Raw genomic sequence first — 23,024 nt, forward strand, 5'->3', positions numbered from 1 at the left:
GCGTGCGTGCGTGCGTGCGTGCGTGCGTGCGTGCGTGCGTGCGTGCGTGCGTGCGTGCGTGCGTGCGTGCGTGCGTGCGTGCGTGCGCGTGTGTGTGTGTGTGTGTGTGTGTGTGTGCGCGTGCGTGCGTGTGTGTGTGTGTGCATGTCTCTTGTTGGCTGTTGCGTAATTGCGTGCAGGGGCGTTTTAAAAAGGATCTCATCAAGTCAGAAGGACTAATATTATGCGTGGCTCCACAGTATGACAGATCATTTCTAGGAACTGTTCTGGAGAAAGTTATGCGTTGGCACTCACCCTCCTATCAGGCATCACCTGGATCTGACACGTCATGAGACTTGGCTGTCAAATGTGTATCTGTGTGGATGTCAGGTGTGCTCTTTTTGCTGTGCTATTATTTTGACATTAGTACCCAGTCAATCACTGGCTGAGCAGAGGGACATTTTTGGATAGATTTAAAAATGCATTTTCAATATTTTGTGTTGCACAATGCATTATTTCTTAAATGTCAAATAATCATCTTGATCCCTGAGAATGTGTATTGGATTTTAAAACGAAGAAGCCACAATTGATTTGTAGAATATTTTGCAATGGGCGAATACACAGAGGTCTAATAAGGCAACTGGAGCAAGTGTTATTTTAGTATTTTAAAGGTCCCATAATCTATTTGTATTGTTTCATAATATCAATGTGCAGATAGTAAGAATGTACACATTACATATGTGAATACACATTGCAATTAATATTACAAATGAAGTGAAATGGCAACATTTATACAATAAAAGTATTATTTTCTTTAGCAAATATCAGGGTTGAATGATATAGGAAAAAATATATAATTGTACTGTAATTGTTTTGACCGATATTGCAATTGTGATGTGATTCACAATATTAGAGGGAATACAAATTTTTGTGTCAGTATTTTCATGATGATACCAAAAAAATACCATATTTGATGGGGGATTTCTCGCTGTAATTTTTGTTGCAATAGCCATTCAATGTATTGGCATTCTGTAGGCGCCTCTCTATAGTTTCCATTAGTGGTGCCGCGGTCAGCTATTCCCGCCAAATATGCGAAAATAATGCTCACACAGGAAATGATGCGTGCATAGAGAAGAGAAGAGAAGAGAAGAGAAGAGAAGAGAAGGTGCAGCAGGCAAGAACTCTGGGATCAGACACACTGATGTTACCACCAGTCACCAGCAGATGTCGCCAAATCCACCAAACAGACAAACTTCAGGATTAACACCAATGATCATGGTGTGTGTGTGTGTGTGTGTGTGTGTGTGTGTGTGTGTGTGTGTGTGTGTGTGTGTGTGTGTGTGTGTGTGTGTGTGTGTGTGTGTGTGTGTGTGTGTGTGTGTGTGTGTGTGTGTGTGTGTGCGTGCGTGCGTGCGTGCGTGTGTGTGTGGTGTGTGTGTGTGTGTGTGTGTGTGTGTGTGTGTGTGTGTGTGTGTGTGTGTGTGTGTGTGTGTGATTGATTGATTGATTGAAAACTTTATTTCTCTAATACTTTATATAGGAATATCCAGTTTACACTGTTGAATGCTTTTTCTGCATCCAGGCTAACTAGTACTGCACTTCCTCCTTCTTTTTGTATCTCCTCTACTATCTGCACTGTGTTTCTTATGTTGTCCTGTGTTTTTCTTCCTTTAATGAATCCGGTCTGGTCTTCGTCTATAATATCTGACATAAATGTCCCAAATATTTTGGATATTATCTTGTAATCTACATTAAGTATGGACACTGGTCTGAAACTACTACATAGTTCCTTATCCCTACCTTCCTATGGAATCGTAGTAATTATGACTTCTTTCCATGAGGGTGGCATTGTTCCTTTTTTCATTGTGTGTCTAAATGCTGCCTCTAATATGGGCCTCAGTTCCTGTCTAAATGTTTTGTAAAATTCCGAAGGGAATCCGTCGCTACCTGGTGACTTATTGTTCTTTGCTTTACTGATCGCATTTCCCACTTCCTGTTCTGTTATCTCTGCATTTAATATTTCGTTCTGTTCCTTTCATATCGATGGTAAATAAAAAAAAAAATCTAAGAATGTCTCTAACTCTTCTTCTCCTGCCGCTTTCGGTTGTGTGTATAGTGTCTTATAGTATTCTACAAATGTCTTCTCTATTTCAGCTGGTTCTTTTAGTAACCTGTTTGTGTTTGTGTCTTTTATTGTGTGTATTGTATTTAGTTTCTGTTGTATTCTGATTCCTCTAGCTAAGAGTCTGGTCGCTCTCGTTCCTCCTTCATAGTATGTCTGTTTCACATATCTAGCCTTTTTCTCAATTTCTGTCAGTAATTGTTTGTTTATCTTTTCTCTAACGTCTTTTACTTCCCTAAGTGTCTCTTGGTTCTTTGAGTTTTGGTGTTTTTTTCTCTAATTCTTTCAGTTTCTTTACTAAGTTCTGGTATGTCTCTATTCTGGCCCTCTTGAGTAGTGTTGCCTTTGTTATAACTTTTCCTCGTATTACCACCTTCATTGCATCCAATAGAATGTTTGGATCTACCTCTCCGTTATCATTTTCCTCTCTGTATCTTATTATGTCTTCTTTTACTTTGTCTAGACAAAAACGCGATGAAAACAATTAGGGCATTATATCAAGAACCAACGGCAGGGATTAAAGTAAATGGCAACCTGACGGACCGGATCAAACTAGAGAGGGTTACAAGACAGGGCTATTGTCTTTCGCCAACGCTCTTCGATATATTCATCGAACCACTGGCTCAACTAATTAGACAGACCGAGGACATCAACGGGGTGGAGATAAGGGGAACAGAACATAAATTAGGACTGTTCGCAGATGCTGTGATAGTATATATGAGACAACCAGACACAAGCTTCCCGACACTGATGGATTTATTGACAGAATCGGACTAGAGAATAGAGACCACTTTAGATATTTACAGATTAGAGACTACTACAACAAGGAAATAAAACTAGACAAAGACAAAGATCAGAATGGGATAATTAGGATAATGGTAAAAGCATACGAAGGAAGGAAGGGGGGGGGATATAAGCAATATATCAGGCAATAATGGACAGCAAGGACATCACAACCATATATATAAAGGAAAAGTGGGAGAAGGAATTAGAAACGGAGATAACAGAAGAAGAATGGTATAACATATGTAAGATACAACACACAACCACAGGGTCAAGGATATGGAGGGAGTTTGGGTGGAAAAACATAATTAGATTATTTATAACACCAGAAATACAGGGCAACTATACACCAACACAGAAACCAGCCTGGAGAAAATGTGGACAGGAAATAGCAAACCACACACAGATATTCTGGGGATGTCAGATAATAAAGAACTATTGGGAAGAGATAGGAGAGATAATAAATGAAATAGTAGGATATGAAATACCCCAGAAAGGCCAAGTATTGTATTTAGGGAACTTAACACAGGAAGGAATTCAGGGGGAAGACAAATACTTGATTAAGATATTACAAGTAGCAGACAAGAAAGCATTGACGAAAATGTGGTATAGAGTAGAAGCACCGACGAGGGAACAATGGACAGAGATAGTGGGGGGGATACAGGAAATGGAGAGAATCACACATAGACTGAGGCTACAAGACGAGAAGTTTGAGTCAAAATGGGAGAAGTGGGAAGAGTATAGGAAGAAAAGAAACGACATCACAGGAGAGTGAAAAGGAGACAAGAAGAGAAATAGAAATCGAAATGAAAATAAACTATGAAGGTACCAAAGAACCCATGTCACTTTATTCTTTTATCTCTTTTCTTTGTTTTTGTTTTTTTGTTTTCCCTTTTCCCTTTAGTTAATTTATTTTAGGTCAACTCTTCATTTGATTTTGATATTATTTTCTACTATCAGCTATATATTTTAGTTCTTATCTGTCGAATTGTATTGTACTGTATTTTATAATTTTGACCACCAATTGTATTGTTGTATGTGGATGTTTGTTTGTAAATCAAGAAACTGAAAATAAAAATGTAAGTAAAAAAAAAAAAAACAGAATGGAGTAAGTCGCATGTGACACAGCTGCTCACCCGTTATTTTTTTTTCCGTTTTAAAAACATATTTATAGACCACCAATGCGTTTAAAACTTGACGCATATATCAACTGAGATTATCAACTAACTATATTGACTGAAAGATTCGAGATGCCAACAACAAGGAAAGATCATAAAACGCTTCCAAAACCAAGCGCAGAAGACCCCCCTATGGCCGTGGGACACGTTCGCAAAATCGCAGAGGATATTGACGGGATGTCCACCCCAAGTTCAACCCCTATAATCACCTCCTCAGACTCGGAATATATCATCCGGGAAATGAAAAATGAAATGAAAAAAATGGAGAAGTCAATAACCGAAACAATAACCGAAAAAGTAGATGCTATCAAAGAATCTATCGAAGGCAAAATAGAAGCGCTAAGGGTGGATGCCGAGGCACATATTAAGCGCACCGTGGCACTGGAAATTGGCTTGGAAGCACACCAACAAAATTTCGTTCGCATCTACAATGAAGTAGAGGTTAACAAAGTTAACCTAACTGCTGAGATGAAGGGGAACTACAATGAAATCAAGACGGAGCTCAGCGAAATAACGTTGGAGCTCACGCGAATCAATAAAGAACAGAAAGCCAAAATATTCGAGATGGAATATCAAAAACGCAAGCTGAATATTCGTATTGTCGGTCTGGACGAATCAGTGAGATGTGAAAACCCTGAAGAGTTTGCCACAGAATTACAGAAAATCTTGGGAACAGGAATCCTTCCTAAAATACCGGAGGTGGATCAGTGCTTCAGATTGGGTCCCCGCTCCATTGGCAATAACGCTAAGCCCAGAGTGATATTAGTTATACTGCGCCAAGTCAGAATAAAAGAAATGATTATGCGTGAAACTCGCAGGATGAAAGGCAATCTGAAATACATGGAGGTACCAATACACTGCTTTGAAGATTATTGTCATGATGTAGTGGAACTGCGTGCCAAGTTCAAGACGGTGATGTCTCAACTATACCTGGGGAAATACAGACCCCTACTAATATACCCTGCAATACTTCGCATCGTCGACAAACAAGGAGCAAAGGTTCTCCTCAACTCGCCTGAAGATGCTGTTGCTGTCTGAACAACACGCAGAATAGTGTATAAATGGCCTTTTAAATCTCAGTTATGCAAGGTCACCATATAGTACAACCTTTAATAACCGAGGATTTGGGACAGAGAGACCTGCGTGCTCAGAGTTTTTGAATGCTTTCCCCGACGTGTTTATATTATTGCGGACATATTGGATTTAAGATTGGAACACTCCAGAACATACTGGAACATTCAGACAATGTAAAAATGACATATTGGAATAATCTAGAACATCGAAGCATTCTTTGATATATGGAGCATTCTGGAATATCAGCAATACGTGGTCATTCACTCTACCAGAAGCCCCTCGGGGGAATAATCAACAGCTATCTAGATGCAGAACCACAGAGCCATCATAGCCGGCCGGCTGAAAGATCACTCTACACAACGATCATCGCCCACCCCGGTCAGGGGAAATGCTGCATATAAGTATTTAAAAACTGTTTTTTATTAATGGGAAATAATTTCACTACTTCTCCAATTAATACTTTAGATGTTTAAGCATAGCAATGCTCTTTTAAGATCTAAGTTAATGTTCTCTTCCTTTTACTTGTTTTTTTTTTCTTTTTCATCCGCTCTCTCTGATTTATTGAGGCTCTCTCTTCAGTTCAATACCTTCATATTATTCATGGGTTACTATAAATTACTATAAATTACAAGTTCATATAAAATGTAAGTGATTAGGGCATGACAATTGAAGCTTATTTTTGGTCTTTATTTTTAGTTTATCTCATTTAAATTTTTATTTATTTATTTTTTACGGGTAAGTGGCCAAGCCACAGTCGACATTCTACTTATGGTAGAATTTAGAGTGTTAGATCCTATGGTATACATAGGAATGTTAAGGATAATTGGATCATTCTGGGATATCCGGTGGTGCAAGGGAGAGAGTCATACGCAAAGGTTGTGTTCATGGAACACAATCCTGTACGACTCTCGGTGGGAGGGAAGGGTAGGGGATTTTTATTTGTATATATGTATGTTTTTAAGCTCGGCTCTCAACGGGACCTCACTAGTGGGATGTATATCTATTATTGCCTCGCACTCTAGAAGCATTACCAAAAATTACAATGCAACATGTATAGACTATGGCTAGTTTGAATATAATGATATGGAACACCGGGGGAATAAATAACCAACTCAAACGCAAAAGCGTGCTCACACTGATGAAAAAAGAACATGTGGACATTGCTCTGCTAAGCGAAACACACATTCTAGGGAAAGACATAGGTAAATTAGCGGACAACATATACCATAATATCAGTCACTCCTCTATTGGTACGAGAACTCGGGGTGTAGCAATAGTCGTTAAACGTAAGTTGAATATTGTACTAAAGGGAGTATGGTCTGATGTAGAAGGTCGGATAACTATAGCTAAGATTGAACATAAGAACAGGAAAATAGCGTTGATAGCGGTATACGCCCCAAATTTGTACGAAGAAGATTTCTTCACTACACTAACCAATGCAATGTTAGACATTCCCGATTACTCATTTATAATAGGAGCGGATTTTAATGCCATCTGGAACCCAAGGATAGACAAATCTTACCTCGCCTTTTCCAGCGAACAAAAGAATTCATCGAAGGCATTAAAGGATTGGTCAAAGATTACAGGTGTAAAGGACTTATGGCGGTTACTTAATCCCACGACCCGAAAGTACTCTTGTCGATCTGCGAGACATAAGACACTATCCAGAATAGATTATGTCTTTGCATCACAGAGACTATTTGATAATTATGAAGTGGAAATGATACCCAACGCACTATCAGATCACTGTTATTTACTCCTTAAAGGTACATTTGGTATACTATCCTCCCGAGCCCCAAGATGGCGATTTAACTCGTTGCTGCTTAACAACAAGGAATTCATTACACAACTCAAAGAAGCTCTTATAGTATTCCAACGGGAGAATGCAAACTCGGTGCAAGACCCCAGAATAATATGGATGTCGGTAAAGGGAATGATCAAAGACTTCACGGATAGCTTTTCCTCCAAAATGCGCAAGAATCAAAGCACAAAACTGGATGAGCTGGAAACGCTTTACTCAACGTTATTTAATTCTCTGAAATACAACAACTCAACTCGACTAGAAAATCAAGTTAACGTACTAAAAATAGAGATCAATGCCATATACAGACAACAATCGGAAATACAAATACGCAGCACAAGACAACAGCAGTACTCCCATGGTTCCAAACCCAGCCACCTATTAGCCATGCGATTAAGAATTAATGCAACATTTGCAGATATAACTACCATTAGAGCACAACAAGTACTTGTAACAGATCCTGTAAAAATAAACGATACATTCAAAGTATTCTACTCCGACTTATATAAATCAGAAATGACCTTCGATCAAAACAAAATGGACACATTTCTTAATCAAATTATTCTCCCTAAACTTTCAGAGGATGACGCTAAACAGTTAGAAATACCGATCACACTAGAGGAACTCAAGAAGGCCATAACCGCAATGAAAAGTGGTAAGGCTCCAGGAAGAGACGGTTTCCCATCAGAAATGTACCTTTCTTGTTGGGACATAATTGGCCCCTTATTACTAAATATGATCTTATACTCAGTCAAGGAGGGGAACTTCCATAAAATTGACAATATTGCACTCATAACAGTCCTCCTTAAAAAAGACAAAGACCCCAACGAGTGCGGTAGTTATAGACCTGTAAGCCTCCTCGGAACAGATATCAAACTGTACTCTAAGGTATTAGCCATCAGATTACAAAAGCATATGACGTCTTTAGTTCACCCGGACCAAACTGGCTTCATAGGAGGCCGCCTGATCACTGAGAACATAAGACGTATACTGCACGTACTTGATGCCGACAAGGAGGACACCATACCTAAGGCGATGCTGTCCCTGGATGCTATGAAGGCCTTTGACAGGCTGGAATGGTCGTATCTGTGGGCAGTGCTAGAAAGGATGGGGTTAGGAAAAGGATTCATCGATATGATTAAAGTATTATACAAAGACCCATCGGCCATGATTACAACAGGCACAATCATCTCTGAAATATTTCCGGTATCACGCTCTGCCAGACAGGGTTGTCCTCTTAGTCCCGGACTGTTCAATCTATCATTAGAGCCTTTAGCACAATATATAAGACAATCCCAATCCATAGAACCTATCGTAATCAAGGGCACACAACAAAAAAATTGTTTATATGCGGACGATGTAATATTGTTCATGAAAAACCCCAACACCACATTGCCTCATCTGCTCAAGTTGATTGAGGACTTTGGTGATTTATCGGGATTTAAGATAAATTGGCCGAAGTCGGCTTTCCTTCCACTTAACACCCCTGCAAAAAAAGATACAACCCTCCCAGGACAGATACCGATGGTAAAACATTTCAGATGCTTGGGAGTGGAAATATTCCCTACCATAAGACAAACGGTGAAGCACAACTACACAAAAATCCAAAACAAAATCAAAGACGACCTTGATAGATGGGCAAAACTTAAGAACACAGTACAAGCACGGATATCAATAGTTAAGATGGATGTACTACCTAAAATCAACTTCTTCTGTTCAATGCTACCGTTACCCCCTCCAGAGGGTTACTGGAAAAGATTACACTCCTCCACATACAAATGTATTTGGAATAACAAACCACCACGTATAAAAAGATCCACCGCACAGAGAAATAAAGCAGATGGTGGCATGGCATTTCCAGATTTTTTCCTATATTTTAAGGCATACTCATTAAGTCCATTGACAACATGGTTTGACTCCCAAGCATTAGCATCTTGGAGAAAAATAGAAGAAAACATAGTAGCCCCACATAGACTGAAGGACATAGCATACACTAAACTACCAATCAAGCACTGTGAACGAAAATTTGGCCCCATAATTACTCATGCGATCCGGATATGGCGTGAATCACAAAAAAAAATCCTAACCCACAAGAATGGCACAATCATACTCCCTTATTCAATAACAATGCTCTCTTAATTGGAAAACGACCTATAAGATTCCCTATATGGGAAGAGCAAGGCATACACTCATTAGGGGATGTTTTTAACAAACAGGGTTTTTGTAGTGATAAAGAAATACGCAAAATTTTTTATCTCACCAAGTCCACATGGCTTTTTCACAAACAGTTAGAGCTATGTTTGAAGTCTCACGGTGTTCCATTAGACAGACCAATTGAACACCACAGATACCACAAATTCTTCTACTCAAGAGAGACATCGAGAGGTTTTGTTTCAGAATTTTATCATCAATTACTAACGTCCTCGTATGAAACCCTCCAACTTGACTCTGTCTGGAGGAGGGATATACCAGACCTGGAAAATGACTTTGATTGGCAAGGAGCCTGGGCAAATGTCCGACTTACATCAAGGAACCCGGATCATCAACAAATCAATCTTAACTATATTCACAGGACATACTTGACTCCTATAAGACTGTGCCGAATGGGGCTCAAACAAGATTCCAAATGCACCCAATGTACAAATGGGGACGAAGGGACATTTATGCACATGTATTGGGACTGCTCACCAGTTAAGGCATTCTGGAAAGATGTGACCCAACAAATATCAAAACTCGTATCTTGGAATTTACCTGTACACCCCTCGGTATTGCTGTTGAATGATGTTTTTGAGTTTGCAGTGAATCCACAGCTAAAATCCATTGGTTTTATCGGGTATCACAGTAGCCAAAAAGCTGATCGCATCACGCTGGTTTCAACCGGAAAAAATTTGCCGTAAAGTTTGGTTTCTTACATATCTCGATGTAATTTACCATGAAATATCTACAGCAAGAATTCTGGGTCTCAATGAATCCAAAATGTCAATGTGGTTAGAAGTGGTGGAGAGAATAAAAGCTAGCTTATAATGGTAGTGTCTGGTTAGGTGCGAGGGATAGTGGAGGTACTTCTCAAGGTGGGGTCCGGGAGGGGGGGGTTCGAGCTGAGCATATGTGTGTAGGTTTTTTTTTTGGATAACAGGTATTATGGGTATATCTTATATAAAACAACTAACCAAAAGGTGATCTCATTGGATGTGCCCTGACAATTAATGCTTGTATATCTTATCGTGTGTTGTCATGTTTGTTTATATGTTTGTTTAAAAAATAATACAAAAAAAAAATACAAAAAAAAAAAAAAAAAATTATTAACAGATTGCAGAATGGGTACAATACAGTACAGCTCAATACTCAATACAAAGGGGATGCAGACCAGAGAAAGACTTTCGTCTTGTTTACATCAGGGTCCCCCATTTTCAATTCATCAGGACATATATGACATCCATGACATACAGATAGACAGTACTGCTACATCTATACATTTATGGCATACCAGATTTGCAAATACAGTACTGTTTGTGATACAAAAATAGTCCAGAAAAGAGAGTATATACATTTGACGTAAAACTGTACATTGGAGGAGGTTGGGTAGGTGGGGTGGGGTTGGGGGGGGGGCTGTACATTGGAGGTGGTTGGGTGGGTGGGGTGGGGGTGGTGGTTGGGTAGGAGGGGTGGGTGGGGAACACTGTACACCTGTACAAGCAAAACTGTACATTGGAATATTGACAAAACCATGCTTGGTCATTTACTGTACATTGGAGGGGGTTGGGTTAGGACATTTACAGGGGCCAGTTTCAAATTGCAGTCTCCCGTAGGTGTTCTGTGGTTTTGAAAGTGGGTAGTGATTCACATTCCTTTACAGCTTTGGGTAGGGCGTTCCACATCGATGTGGCATAATTGCGAAACGTGTTTAGTCCCTTGTTTGAGCCGAATCTGGGTTTAACATGATTTGTGGAGCTCCCTCTGGTGTTGTGATCGTGGTCTTCACTGACCTTTGGGAAGTATTTTGACATGTACATGGGTACCTTGGTCGTGTAGTGTATCTTGTAGACCAGGCCCATTGCAAGTTGCTGTACTCTGTCGTCTACTCTAAGCCATCCTAGGTTGTCAAAGTGGGCAGGGGTGAGGTGGGTTCTAGAAGTAAGGTCAAGCAGTAGTCTGACCAGTTTGTTTTGAGATGTTTGTAATTGAGTTTTTAGCGCCTTTGAGGTGCTTTGGTACCATGAGGTGCAAGCATAGTCGTAGTACCCTTGAATGAGTGCTCCTGCCAGAGTCTTCAGGGTATTCTTGTTTACCAGAGAGGAGATCCGGTACAAGAATCGAGTTTGTTGGTTGACTTTTTTTATTACATTGGATGCCATTTTTTCACAGGAAAGATTAGCCTCTAGGATGGAACCCAGGTAGGTAATTTCATCTTTCCTTGTGACAATATTGTCACCCACTGTAACTGAGAAGCCATCGGTCTTGCTGAGTTTATTATTTGAACCGAAGAGATTTGACTCTGTTTTGCCCATGTGTAATGTTATCAGCGAGCCATATGCAGATTTTGCCTAGAGGGTTTTTTCAACCTGTAACTTGTTCTTGTCAGAGACCAGCAGGGCTGAGTCATCCGCAAACAGGAACAAGTTGCATACACAAGCTGACCACATGTCATTTGCATAAATTAGGAACAGTAGCGGTCCTAGTAAAAGTTTACCTTGACCTAGTATGCTTCCTTGTGGAACACCACAGCTCACTGGGAGGGGGGGGGGGGATAGGGTACCGTTTACCTCCACCATCTGTTCCCTCCCCTCAAGGTAGGATTGCATCCAGCTCACTGATAGACTATCAAAACCAATTGCTTTTAGCTTGTCAATCAGAATGGAGTGATTGACAGTGTCGAAGGCCTTTTGTAGGTCCAGCATGACCATGCCGCAGTATTTGCCCGCATCCACCTCTTGTTTGATGTGGTCGTTAAAATAGAGAAGGCATGTGTCAGTGGAGTGGGATGTTCTGAAGCCAGATTGGAATTCGTAGATTCTATTTTTTTTCTGCGAGGTACTTTTCGACCTATTCGTAGACTATTTTTTCCATGACTTTCGAGATGGAGGTAAGAATAGAAACAGGGCGGTAGTTGCCTGGGTCTAATTTGCTGCCCTTTTTGTGCAGAGGGGTCACCCTCGCAATTTTGAAGTCCTTGGGGACGTGTCCCTGTTTTATGGAGAGGTTTATTATGTGTGTGATGACTGGGGTGATGGCGGCTGCTGAGTCTCTGAGGAATTTGGAGGGGATGTTGTCATGGCCAGTGGCCTTGTTAGGTTGGAGGGCGCTCAGTTTTTTGAGTACATCATCTGTTGTTACCATTTCCAGCTTGAAGTCGTCTTTGCGGACCCCTAGGTTTTTGTAGTAAGCTACTATGTGTTCTACCCCATAATGCCCTGAGTGGGAGGGTAGTTTGTTTACCAGTGTTGTGGCTATGTTTGTGAAGAAAATGTTTAAGTAATTGGCTACATCCAGCTTGTCTGTGATGAGCGTGTTGTCCGTCTTTATGTTTATGTTTGAGAATCTGGTTTTAAGTTTTTTACTGCAGCCTAGTTGATTATTGAGTCATTTCCAAAGTTCACGTGGTTTGTTTTTGTTTTCCTCAGTTTTGTCATTGATGAAATTCTTTTTTGCAGTTTTGATCATGGAGTTTACGTCGTTTCTTAGTCTGTTTCTTTCCAGTTTGAGTTCAGTCACGTGGGCTTGGAGTTCACTTCTCATGCTTTTGGTAAGCTTTGACTGACTTTTACGAAACTCAGAGCATTTTTTGTCTCTGGTTTTCATAGCGGCCAGTATTTCGGAGTGCATCCACGGCTCAGCGCGATTTTTTACCCTGGTGGTTCTTAGGGGGGCCATGTCGTTTAGTATTGTTGGAAATTTGGTTTTGAAACCAAGCCATGTTTCTTCAAACAGTGTACCATTGAGCTCATCTGACCAGTCCAGATTCTCCAGTTTAAGGTTAAAGGCCTCGCTAGAGTAGGTTTTGAGGTCTCTAGATGTGACTGTTTTGTGACAGCCAGCCTTTTGTTTTAGCTTTTTGCGGGTACAGAATATCATATAATGATCACTTAGCCCGCATGCTATAACCCCTTTATTGGAGATCTTGAACTTGTCGCAGGTCAGAATGAGGTCAATAGTAGTCTGAGTTGATTCACATACACGTGTGGGTTGGGTGATTAGCTGGCTGAGGCCGTGCAGATCACAAAACCTACTGAATGACTTGAAGACGGGTGCATCTTTTCGTTGCATATCCGTGTTCCAGTCTCCAATAAGAATTTTGTCTACATCCTCAACTCCAGCTAAACACCCGTCAAGTGTATCATAAAAGCCACTATGATCTGGCGGTCTGTAGATTGAGCCAACTAGTAGGGATTTCGCCCTTTCGAATAGGATTTCCACCCATACAGTTTCAATTGATTCATGATTCAGGTCAGTTCTGTTGATGAATTTGGTGTCTTTGTGTATGTGTACATACAGACACCACCTGCATGTTTGTTCCTATCATTCCTGATTATTGAGTAGTTCTCAATCTCTATCTCTGAATCTTTTACAGAATCGTCAAGCTTAGTTTCTGAGAAGCACAGTATGTTTGCCTTACCATTTATGAATAATTGTTTGATTTCATCCAATTAGTTTTTTAGGCTGTTTATGTTGAGGTGAAAAATGTTCAGTCCATTAGAGTTGGTTATTTCATTGATGTTGTCCGGTTCGAAGTATTGTTCATTTGTGATCTGTTCCTCTGTGTGGGGCAGGGGGGCTTTGTTGTCATGGGTGGGAAGGGGGGAGGGGGGGGGTCGGATCCCACGCCGTGCTGGTACAACAAAGGACTTGTTCCAGAATCCTTTGTTCATGGTTGATTTCACTGTTAGCTAGCAGGCTGCTAGCTAGCAGGCTGATGTTTGATGACCGTCTTGAGGGGGCTTTGTTGTTGTTTGGTCCGTGAGAGGGAAGGGGGGGAGGGGGGATGGGGGGTATCCTTTGTCCTGGGACGACTCTGCTAGCAACGTTAGCTAGCATGCCATCGGTCCTTTGTTCATGGTTGTTGTTTAAACTGGCTATGCTAGCCAGCCGGCTATCGGGCATCGAGATGTTTGAGTCCCCCGTCGAGTTGGTCATCATGGTTGCGACCCTCGGTTCACCTCCTCTCGTCTCTGCCTCACGTGTGCTTGTCTGCTGCGGCGTCATTGGGGGAAAGTCACCATCCACGCTGTGGATGTAGCCGTGGGGTGTGTTGTTGTTGTTCACGACGGACACCTCCATCGCTTCTTGTGCAGCCAGACCAAGGGCTAAATCCACAAAGAATGGATTGCACGAAGCAAGTTGCACCCTTACTTACAATTCATTATGAAATGAAAATGGGGGGCCCTGATGTAAACAAGACGAAAGTCTTTCTCTGGTCTGCATCCCCTTAACAATTGTGTGTATTGAGCTGTACTGTATTGTACCCATTCTGCAATCTGCTAATAAAATTTTCATTCAATCAATCAATCAATCTGCACGGTGATTGATTGAATGAAAATTGTATTAACAGATTGCAGAATGGGTACAATACAGTATGGCTCAATACACACAATTGTTAAAGGGATGCAGACCAGAGAAAGACTTTCGTCTTGTTTACATCAGGGTCCCCCATTTTCATTTCATAATGAATTGTAAGTAAGGGTGCAACTTGCTCCGTGCAATCCATTCGTCTTCTAGCCTGAGTTCTGGTCAAAACCGGTCCCGGGTTTTGGTGTATGTCTCCAGACAGGAGCAAATATAATAGAAATATTGATTTTCTATCAAACTTGCCTGTCGGGGGTAGTTTCTTTCTTTTGGGATTCACCGTCAGCAGTCTGTGAATAGTTGCAGCTCCAATGGCCAGATGTTTCCTCTCCGAGCCATTCAACAGGTAAAAGTCACAATGGGACTGTAGATTCTCGCTTTTGTTACTTTCCACCGCCGTTTTCTGACGATTCTGTGCTTAATTCAGGCACACGTCTGTAATCCACAGTATGGCGAGTAAGAAATGCGCAAATATTCTTGTTGATCTTCTTGTTGCTGTTTTTTGTTGATGGTATCCATGGGCAGGTTGGGGGCGTGCAAGCAGTGCGATCGCACAGGACCTCGCGAGAATTTTTTTTGTACATTTATTTTTAAATTAAAAAGAAAATTTTAATTTTGTTTTTATAAAAATAAAAATAAATAGAATGTTAACACTTTTATCGCCATGGTGGAATTCATAATTTACCATCCCTAGCCAGCTCTATTTGTCTATGGAGAAGTTCCCCTTCTTTGCAGGGCTATAACTTTTTAAATTGTATTGCTAAATTGACATTATTATGAAGTATATCTTATCTTATCATATCTTATCTTGACATTATTATGGCCCATTCAATGTCCTATATCTATTGTTCAGGGTGTAGCAACGTTATACTTTTTTTCACATATTCATACTAAAATACGGTCTAAAGTATAAGTATGTTTTTATCGTTTTCTGCAGCTTTCTCCAGAACTTGATTTATAGCCCCAAATGCATTATATTGATGATCAAATACAGTTTGGTAGCGATCGGTGCCAGATAAAAAATGTCAACTGGAGGTACTTCTAGAAGTTACTACGTATGATCTGATGTTGACCGGATGGGCGGGGGGTCGTTTATAATTCCGTGGGCAACGTTATATCATTCATCTAGTGTGGGTCATATGATCATCAGAGCAGTTAGTATAGAATACATTAGAAAATAACGCTGAAACTCACCGTATCTTCCTCGCGCCGTTGGGGAATAGAATTTTTTTCTATTATGGGATGTCGAAATATCCGATCCATTTCCAGGTTGTATAATAGTATATACGTCCAAATCATGTTGTTTATCGAGTTATGTGCACCGATCGGTGTTCACTGTGTCAAGATGGAGTCTTGCTAATGATAGCGAGTGCCCGGACGAAATATGGGCGATCTGCTGATCGGCCACCAGATGGCGCTCTTGAACCGTTAGAGAGTTGAGTGGAGCTCAGGAGTATATCTCAGGTCCCCGGGAGAGAAATATGATTTTTGAAATATTGATATCAAAGACGTGTTACGGCGTCTTCGGCAGAATGAGCATGGCGGGCAATTACGAGTTTCGGCGTTTCCGGCGATTAAAGTGTTAACAATCACTTTCCATCACAGACCTAAAATCTAGTTTAGCTTACATGCTTATATATTTCACATTAGATACGTTTGTAGAATAGTGTTCCGGGCTCTGCGGCTCTGCAGATATACTATTGGTTTCATTCAATGACCCGTTTACTTTTGTGCAAAGCATCGTGGGAGGACAAACACTAGGGGGAGCTGGTTGGCGTCGGTCTGGTAGTCGGTAGAGAGATGTGAAGAAGACCGGTATTATCCACGAGGGGAGGGGGTACAGGTACGGGGTCTATTCGGCGCTATCCACGGGAGCGAGTGGATGTCTTGGCCAAGAGCATCCTACTTTTGAAAACCAAATGTGCAGCATCGGAGCAGAAGAAATAACGCTGCGTGTCAATATCAATACCAAGTATAGTGATTAGGTTATGCCAAGACGAAAAGGACGTTCGGCAGATGGACTGAAGATGAAAGTTGTTGCGTGTTAGAACATTCAGTCAGGCTAGCCATGTCGGCTAGTAACTTAGCTAAAGGCAGGGACAGCTAACTAGCGTTAGCTAACCTAGCTAGCTACGTTATCGAGTGCTAACGTGTAGCAGATAAACTAGGAACAGACTCCCAAGTTCATCCGAACGGGGGGGACAATATCATGGGACTGGTGAACTTTGTCATCTCCACGGTCGTCTCCTTCCTCTTGGACCTGATTCTGCGTTAGGGTGAGTTTTTAATGCAATCTATTCTGTTCCCGCCATGGATCTCTCTCTCTCTCTCTCTCTCTCTCTCTCTCTCTCTCTCTATCTCTCTCTCTCTCTCTCTCTCTCTCTCTCTCTCTCTCGCGCTCTCTCTCTCGCACTCTCTCTCGCGCTCTCTCTCTCTCGCTCTCTCTCTCTCGCTCTCTCTCTTGCGCGCTCTCTCTCGCGCTCTCTCGGTCTCTCTCTGTCTCTCTCTCTCACTCGGTGTGTTGCATCGTGCACTTTGTGACGTGTGTACTAAGCTTATAGAGTTCGATTCAAATAAGGCAAAACTGCAAATCTGCATGTTGTGCTTGAAAAATTAACCTGGCATAGTGTGATTAACTGCTCAGCCCCAGCAGATATCTTAATTGAGACAGAACTGCTGAACACCCTCTGTTTGGGGGCGGGGTCTTCAGCTAGATCAAGCAAACTGGATAATAGCCATGTGTCTCTGGGAAATGTTTTATTAAGTTTTATTCATAGTTTTAAACAGAGTTGTCAATGCCAAACATATCAAACTGATACAATGTTTCATAATGCAAAAGATCACATATCAATCAATCAATCAATCAATCAATCAATCAATCAAATGTATTTGTTTTTTTTATCCACTTTTTCTCCTCTTTTTCTATTTTTCTCCCATCCCAATTACCCGCTGTGCCAATTCTCCCCTCCCCTGTCTTGAACGTTCCTCGCATATGCCCCCCACTGGCCAGTTGTAGGGAGGATAGAAGCCTTGCATCACGTGTCCCCTCCGATACACGAGGAGGCAGCCTGTCACATCTTTTCACCTGCCAGCGCGGACTCTCATTGGCGAGGTGTAACGTGTGGGAGGCTCACACTACCCCCGCCATTTCCTGTCTCTGCTGTGCAGGCGTCCCCCAACCGACCTGTAGGAGTCGCTGTCCACAACGTCCAGATTACCACCCATCGACTTCCACCCGCTAACTCTGCCAATTGAGTTAGTATGACGGCCGGCCCAAGCCGGAGGCAACGCCGACAGCCGGAGTTGAACCCGGTGTCTCATGCGTTGGTGACAAGTGCAATGTCCGCTGCGCCACCCAGCCGCCGCCCATTCAAATGTATTTGTATAGCACATTTAAACATGACACTTGTCAACCAAAGTGCTCCACAGTGGGTAGTGTAGCAAAAAGTACTCCTAAAGTATAAATAGACTGGGAAAAATAAACAACGAACAGACAAACAAAGAAACAGAACAACACGTCAAAACAAACAAGGCAAGAGTCAGAGTGAGTCGGGGAAGGCCAGGGAGTATAGGTGGGTTTTTAGTTTAGATTTAAAGGACTCGATGGAGGGGGGGGCAGATTTGATGGACATGGGGATGCTGTTCCAGAGGTCAGGGACTGTGACAGCAAAAGCACGCCCCCCCCCCCCCCCCCCCCCCCGGACTTGAAGTTGGGCCTACGGGTGGTTAGGAGACCCGTATCAGCATATCTGAGGGCCCTGACATTGGTATAGGGCAGTGCTTCTCAAACAAAATAGTCATGAAATGGGCCATGTTTAAATTGATTGAAATAACACCAATATCGTGACCTTTCAAATTGGCCCTATATTTTGTTTTCAGAGCTGTCATGGATGAAAAGCCAGCTTCACACAGATACTGTATGTGGTGCTGAATGGTATCAACACCTTAACTGCTGCATCATGAGATACTTGGTGGGCCATGAGATGAGATACTTGGTACTCAGCACCACACTCTGAAACTAGCTCTCTAGGTGGTATCAGATGAGATTTCAAAGAGTTCTTCCAAGAGTTTGGATGGAGATGTGTCAGGAAGCTTTGTCTCAATGTTGTCTGTAAAGGTTTTTTTTAACCAGAGTAACTTGGTTTTATTAAATAATGATTTTCAGATTTTAAGAAATGGTATTTTCATGGAGAACAGTGCAGCTGCAACAGATAGCACTTTAGTGATAATTTTCTGGAATCGCATTTTTTATTTAAATTTTTTAAATACATCTCAAGGCTCCCCCTGTCATGCCTCTGCGCCCCCCCTGGGGGGCGCGCCCCCCACTTTGAGAAACACTGGTATAGGGGGTGAAGAGGTCAACATGTATTTCCTGTTGTAGTGTTTGCTAATATCAATGACTGAGAAAATAAACTCCCATAGCAACGCAATGCCACTGAAACGTGTGTGGATGGACTCACTTGGCCTTGAGCTCGTCACTGTCGTACTGCTTGTCACTGACCTCATCCAGGCCCCCTATCAGCTGCTTGAAGGACCTGGGTCACACATGCATGAACACATAGAACCGTCTCAAAAAACATCAACAATCAACCTATAGCAATGTGTAACAGTGCAGGCGGCAAGTGCTTTGTGTGTTTTGAAACCATCATATCATAAAGGTTACTGAAATGAACAAAGTCAGTCGCTCACTCTCTGTCAATGACCAGACAGGTGACATCTCCCAAGGCTGTGACACTGGCTGTACGGACATCCTCACTGGGGGGGGAGAGACAGAGAGACAGGGAGACAGGGAGACAGAGAGACAGAGAGACAGGGAGACAGAGAGACAGGGAGACAGAGAGACACAGAGAGACAGGGAGACAGAGAGACAGGGAGACAGAGAGACAGAGAGACAGGGAGACAGAGAGACAGGGAGACAGAGAGACACAGAGAGACAGGGAGACAGAGAGACAGGGAGACAGAGAGACAGAGAGCCAGGGAGACAGAGAGACAGAGAGCCAGGGAGACAGAGAGACAGAGAGCCAGGGAGACAGAGAGACATAGAGACAGAGAGCCAGGGAGACAGAGAGACAGAGAGACATAGAGACAGAGAGCCAGGGAGACAGAGAGACAGAGAGACAGAGAGACAGGGAGACAGAGAGCCAGGGAGACAGAGAGACATAGAGACAGAGAGACAGGGAGACAGAGAGACAGAGAGACAGGGAGACAGAGAGACAGAGAGACAGAGAGCCAGGGAGACAGAGAGACAGAGAGCCAGGGAGACAGAGACATAGAGACAGGGAGAGAGGGGGACAGAGAGACAGGGAGAGGGCGAAGAATGATTAATCAGATCCGCGCTTAGATATGAAAATTAAATTAGTTTGTACTGGTCTGGAGATGATTGCTTGGCCTTAAAGCAAACATCAAGCTTCAAACAGAATTTGAAATATGTTATTCCCTGATTGCGATTTGCTTTCTGTGTGTGTGTCTATGCCTGTGCGTGTATGTGTCTGTCTCTGTCTACCTGTCGCTGGGTGTGTGTGTGTGCATGTCTCTGTCTATCTGTGTGTGTGTGTCTCTCTCTGTCTATCTCTGTTCGTGTATCTGTGTGTATCTGTGTAGTAGTAGTAGTGATAGTGGTGGTGGGGTGTCTTTGATATCCTTGCCTCTGATCATAATGCAACAACACTTTACACCAAAAGCCTCTGACCTGCTTCTGGACGTGTCCGCAGCCTCATGTCATTACAACAGTTAGTCCTGCAGGGGGCGTCTCACTCACACTGAGCAGCGTCCAGCGTGGTTTACAGGGATTATTATGGGCCACGCTTTCCCAACTTCAAGCTCTTCCATGAAGTAAAGCTCATAGGAGTGAAAACAGCCCAGATACATGTGTGTCTGCAGCTCTGCGTCTGCTGATGGGTGCCGCTGGTTTCCTCTCCGGCTTCAGGGAACACTCGTTACTGCTCTTGTTACTGCTCACATCGCAGCGACAACCAGAACCTGCAGATTCCTCCTGAGCAACGTCAGAAGGATCGGCCCCTTCCTGACAAAATAAGCCACCCAACTCCTCGTCCAATCAACAGTCATCTCCCGCCTCGACTACTGCAACACACTGCTCGCTGGCCTCCCGGCCACTGCCACCAAGCCTCTTCAACTCATTCAGAACGCAGCGGCCCGCCTGATCTCAAACCTACCGAAGTCGGCCCATGTCACCCCACTTCTTAGGGACCTGCACTGGCTCCCCATTGCCGCACGTATCCGCTTCAAGGCCCTCGACCTAGCATACCGTGCGGCAAAGGGAACCGCTCCCACCTACCTCCGGTCAATGGTCTCTAACTACACACCCTCAAGACCCCTACGCTCTGCATCTTCTGGCCGCCTCAGACCCACTCCTATCCGAGCTGCGGGAGGGTCATCAAGGAGAACCTGCCTTTTCTCAGTCCTTGCCCCACAATGGTGGAACGAACTACCCACCCCAGTTAGGACAGCCGAAACCCGTCCAATCTTTCGCCGTCGACTAAATACGCACTTCTTCAACCGTTATCTGAAATTTAAAAATTAAAATAATCTAACCCTAACTAACCTTCCTGTCATCATGCACTTGTCCTAATAAACTAACCTACACTGAACATTGTTACTCAGCTGATAGAGTTGTGCCCTTCCTGATGACTTGTCGTACAGAACTTGTAAGTCGCTTTGGATAAAAGTGTCAGCTAAATGACTAAATGTAAATGTAAATGTTACATTCACAGGCAGTATATGTGATTGAACTGAAGTCACAGGCAAACAATGTGCGCAAATTCTGTTTTAGGATGGATTTTCCCTTTAAGTAATGTAGTGATTGAGAATGTGCTCGTGGAGGCAAAACGTGTGTGTGTGTTTGTGTGTTTGTGTGCGTGTGTGTCTATGTGCAAGCTCTGCTGAGGCCCATAATATATTTATGTGAAGATTATCCGTGTGTGTGTGTGTGTGTGTGTGTGTGTGTGTGTGTGTGTGTGTGTGTGTGTGTGTGTGTGTGTGTGTGTGTGTGTGTGTGTGCGTGCGTGCGTGCGTGCGTGCGTGCGTGCGTGCGTGCGTGCGTGCGTGCGTGCGTGCGTGCGTGCGTGCGTGCGTGCGTGCGTGCGTGCGTGCGTGCGTGTGTGTGTGTGTGTGTGGGTGTGCGTGCGTGCGTGCGTGCGTGCGTGCGTGCGTGCGTGCGTGCGTGCGTGCGTGCGTGTGTGTGTGTGTGTGTGTGTGTGTACCCTGTTAGAGCCTGCTCTCCAAACCAGTCTCCTCTAGACAGAGTGTTGAGGAACACTGGCTCCTCAGTCGCCGAGTTCTGATGGGTGACCTTAACCTGTAGGGGTCAAGGGTCAGACAGCCTGGGAATAAGACCTTAACCTGTAGGGGTCAGACAGCCTGGGAATAAGACCTTAACCTGTAGGGGTCAGACAGCCTGGGAATAAGACCTTAACCTGTAGGGGTCAGACAGCCTGGTGACCTTAACCTGTAGGGGTCAGACAGCCTGGGAATAAGACCTTAACCTGTAGGGGTCAGACAGCCTGGGAATAAGACCTTAACCTGTAGGGGTCAGACAGCCTGGTGACCTTAACCTGTAGGGGTCAGACAGCCTGGCAATAAGACCTTAACCTGTAGGGGTCAGACAGCCTGGGAATAAGACCTTAACCTGTAGGGGTCAGACAGCCTGGTGACCTTAACCTGTAGGGGTCAGACAGCCTGGCAATAAGACCTTAACCTGTAGGGGTCAGACAGTCTGGCAATAAGACCTTAACCTGTAGGGGTCAGACAGCCTGGCAATAAGACCTTAACCTGTAGGGGTCAGACAGCCTGGTGACCTTAACCTGTAGGGGTCAGACAGCCTGGCAATAAGACCTTAACCTGTAGGGGTCAGACAGCCTGGTGACCTTAACCTGTAGGGGTCAGACAGCCTGGTGACCTTAACCTGTAGGGGTCAGACAGCCTGGGAATAAGACCTTAACCTGTAGGGGTCAGACAGCCTGGTGACCTTAACCTGTAGGGGTCAGACAGCCTGGCAATAAGACCTTAACCTGTAGGGGTCAGACAGCCTGGTGACCTTAACCTGTAGGGGTCAGACAGTCTGGGACTAAGACTAAGAAGGAAGACTAAGACTAAGAAGGAAGACTAAGAAGGAAGACTAAGACTAAGAAGGAAGACTAAGACTAAGAAGGAAGACTAAGAAGGAATACTCTGTGAGACGCACACTAAGCTAGAGTCTGTGTATGGAGGTTTGGGGGAAACATTGTTATTTATCAATACAACATGTGACTTTGTTAGATATTATTAAGTATTCACCACTGCCAGTCTGGCTCCCCCCTACAACTGTCTTAATCACTAATAGATGGGAGGCCGAGTCTGTCTAAAGTGAACTTGATTGATCCATGTTGGCAGACTACACAATTCTTTGTGTGTGATATCTAGTTATTATGTTGAGTCAAAATACGTTTGTTGGCCAGCCGTCTGTTGGTCATCGGTGTTCGTAATCTTACATTTAAATTAAATGTTTGCTCATGCATATCTTTGGACACCT

The 23,024-nt window shown here is 43.1% G+C and overlaps 1 protein-coding gene across 1 annotated transcript in view; it reads right to left on the bottom strand.

Annotated features, from left to right (window-relative positions):
• The window catches only part of LOC311248108 (cGMP-dependent protein kinase 1-like), a gene marked incomplete at both ends in the record, with an annotated part of 81,384 nt that overhangs the window by 54,363 nt on the left and 3,997 nt on the right, over positions 1 to 23,024 (bottom strand). The window contains 3 exons of the mRNA XM_084339058.1: positions 18,958 to 19,032; positions 19,187 to 19,252; positions 21,718 to 21,812. Of these exons, the coding sequence (XP_084195184.1) occupies positions 18,958 to 19,032; positions 19,187 to 19,252; positions 21,718 to 21,812 (236 nt within the window). The remainder of the gene's footprint in view (positions 1 to 18,957; positions 19,033 to 19,186; positions 19,253 to 21,717; positions 21,813 to 23,024) is intronic.

The sequence above is a fragment of the Notolepis coatsorum genome, assembly GCF_963971535.1.
Source record: "Notolepis coatsorum genome assembly, contig: SCAFFOLD_241, whole genome shotgun sequence".
Classification (NCBI taxonomy): Eukaryota; Metazoa; Chordata; class Actinopteri; order Aulopiformes; family Paralepididae; genus Notolepis; species Notolepis coatsorum.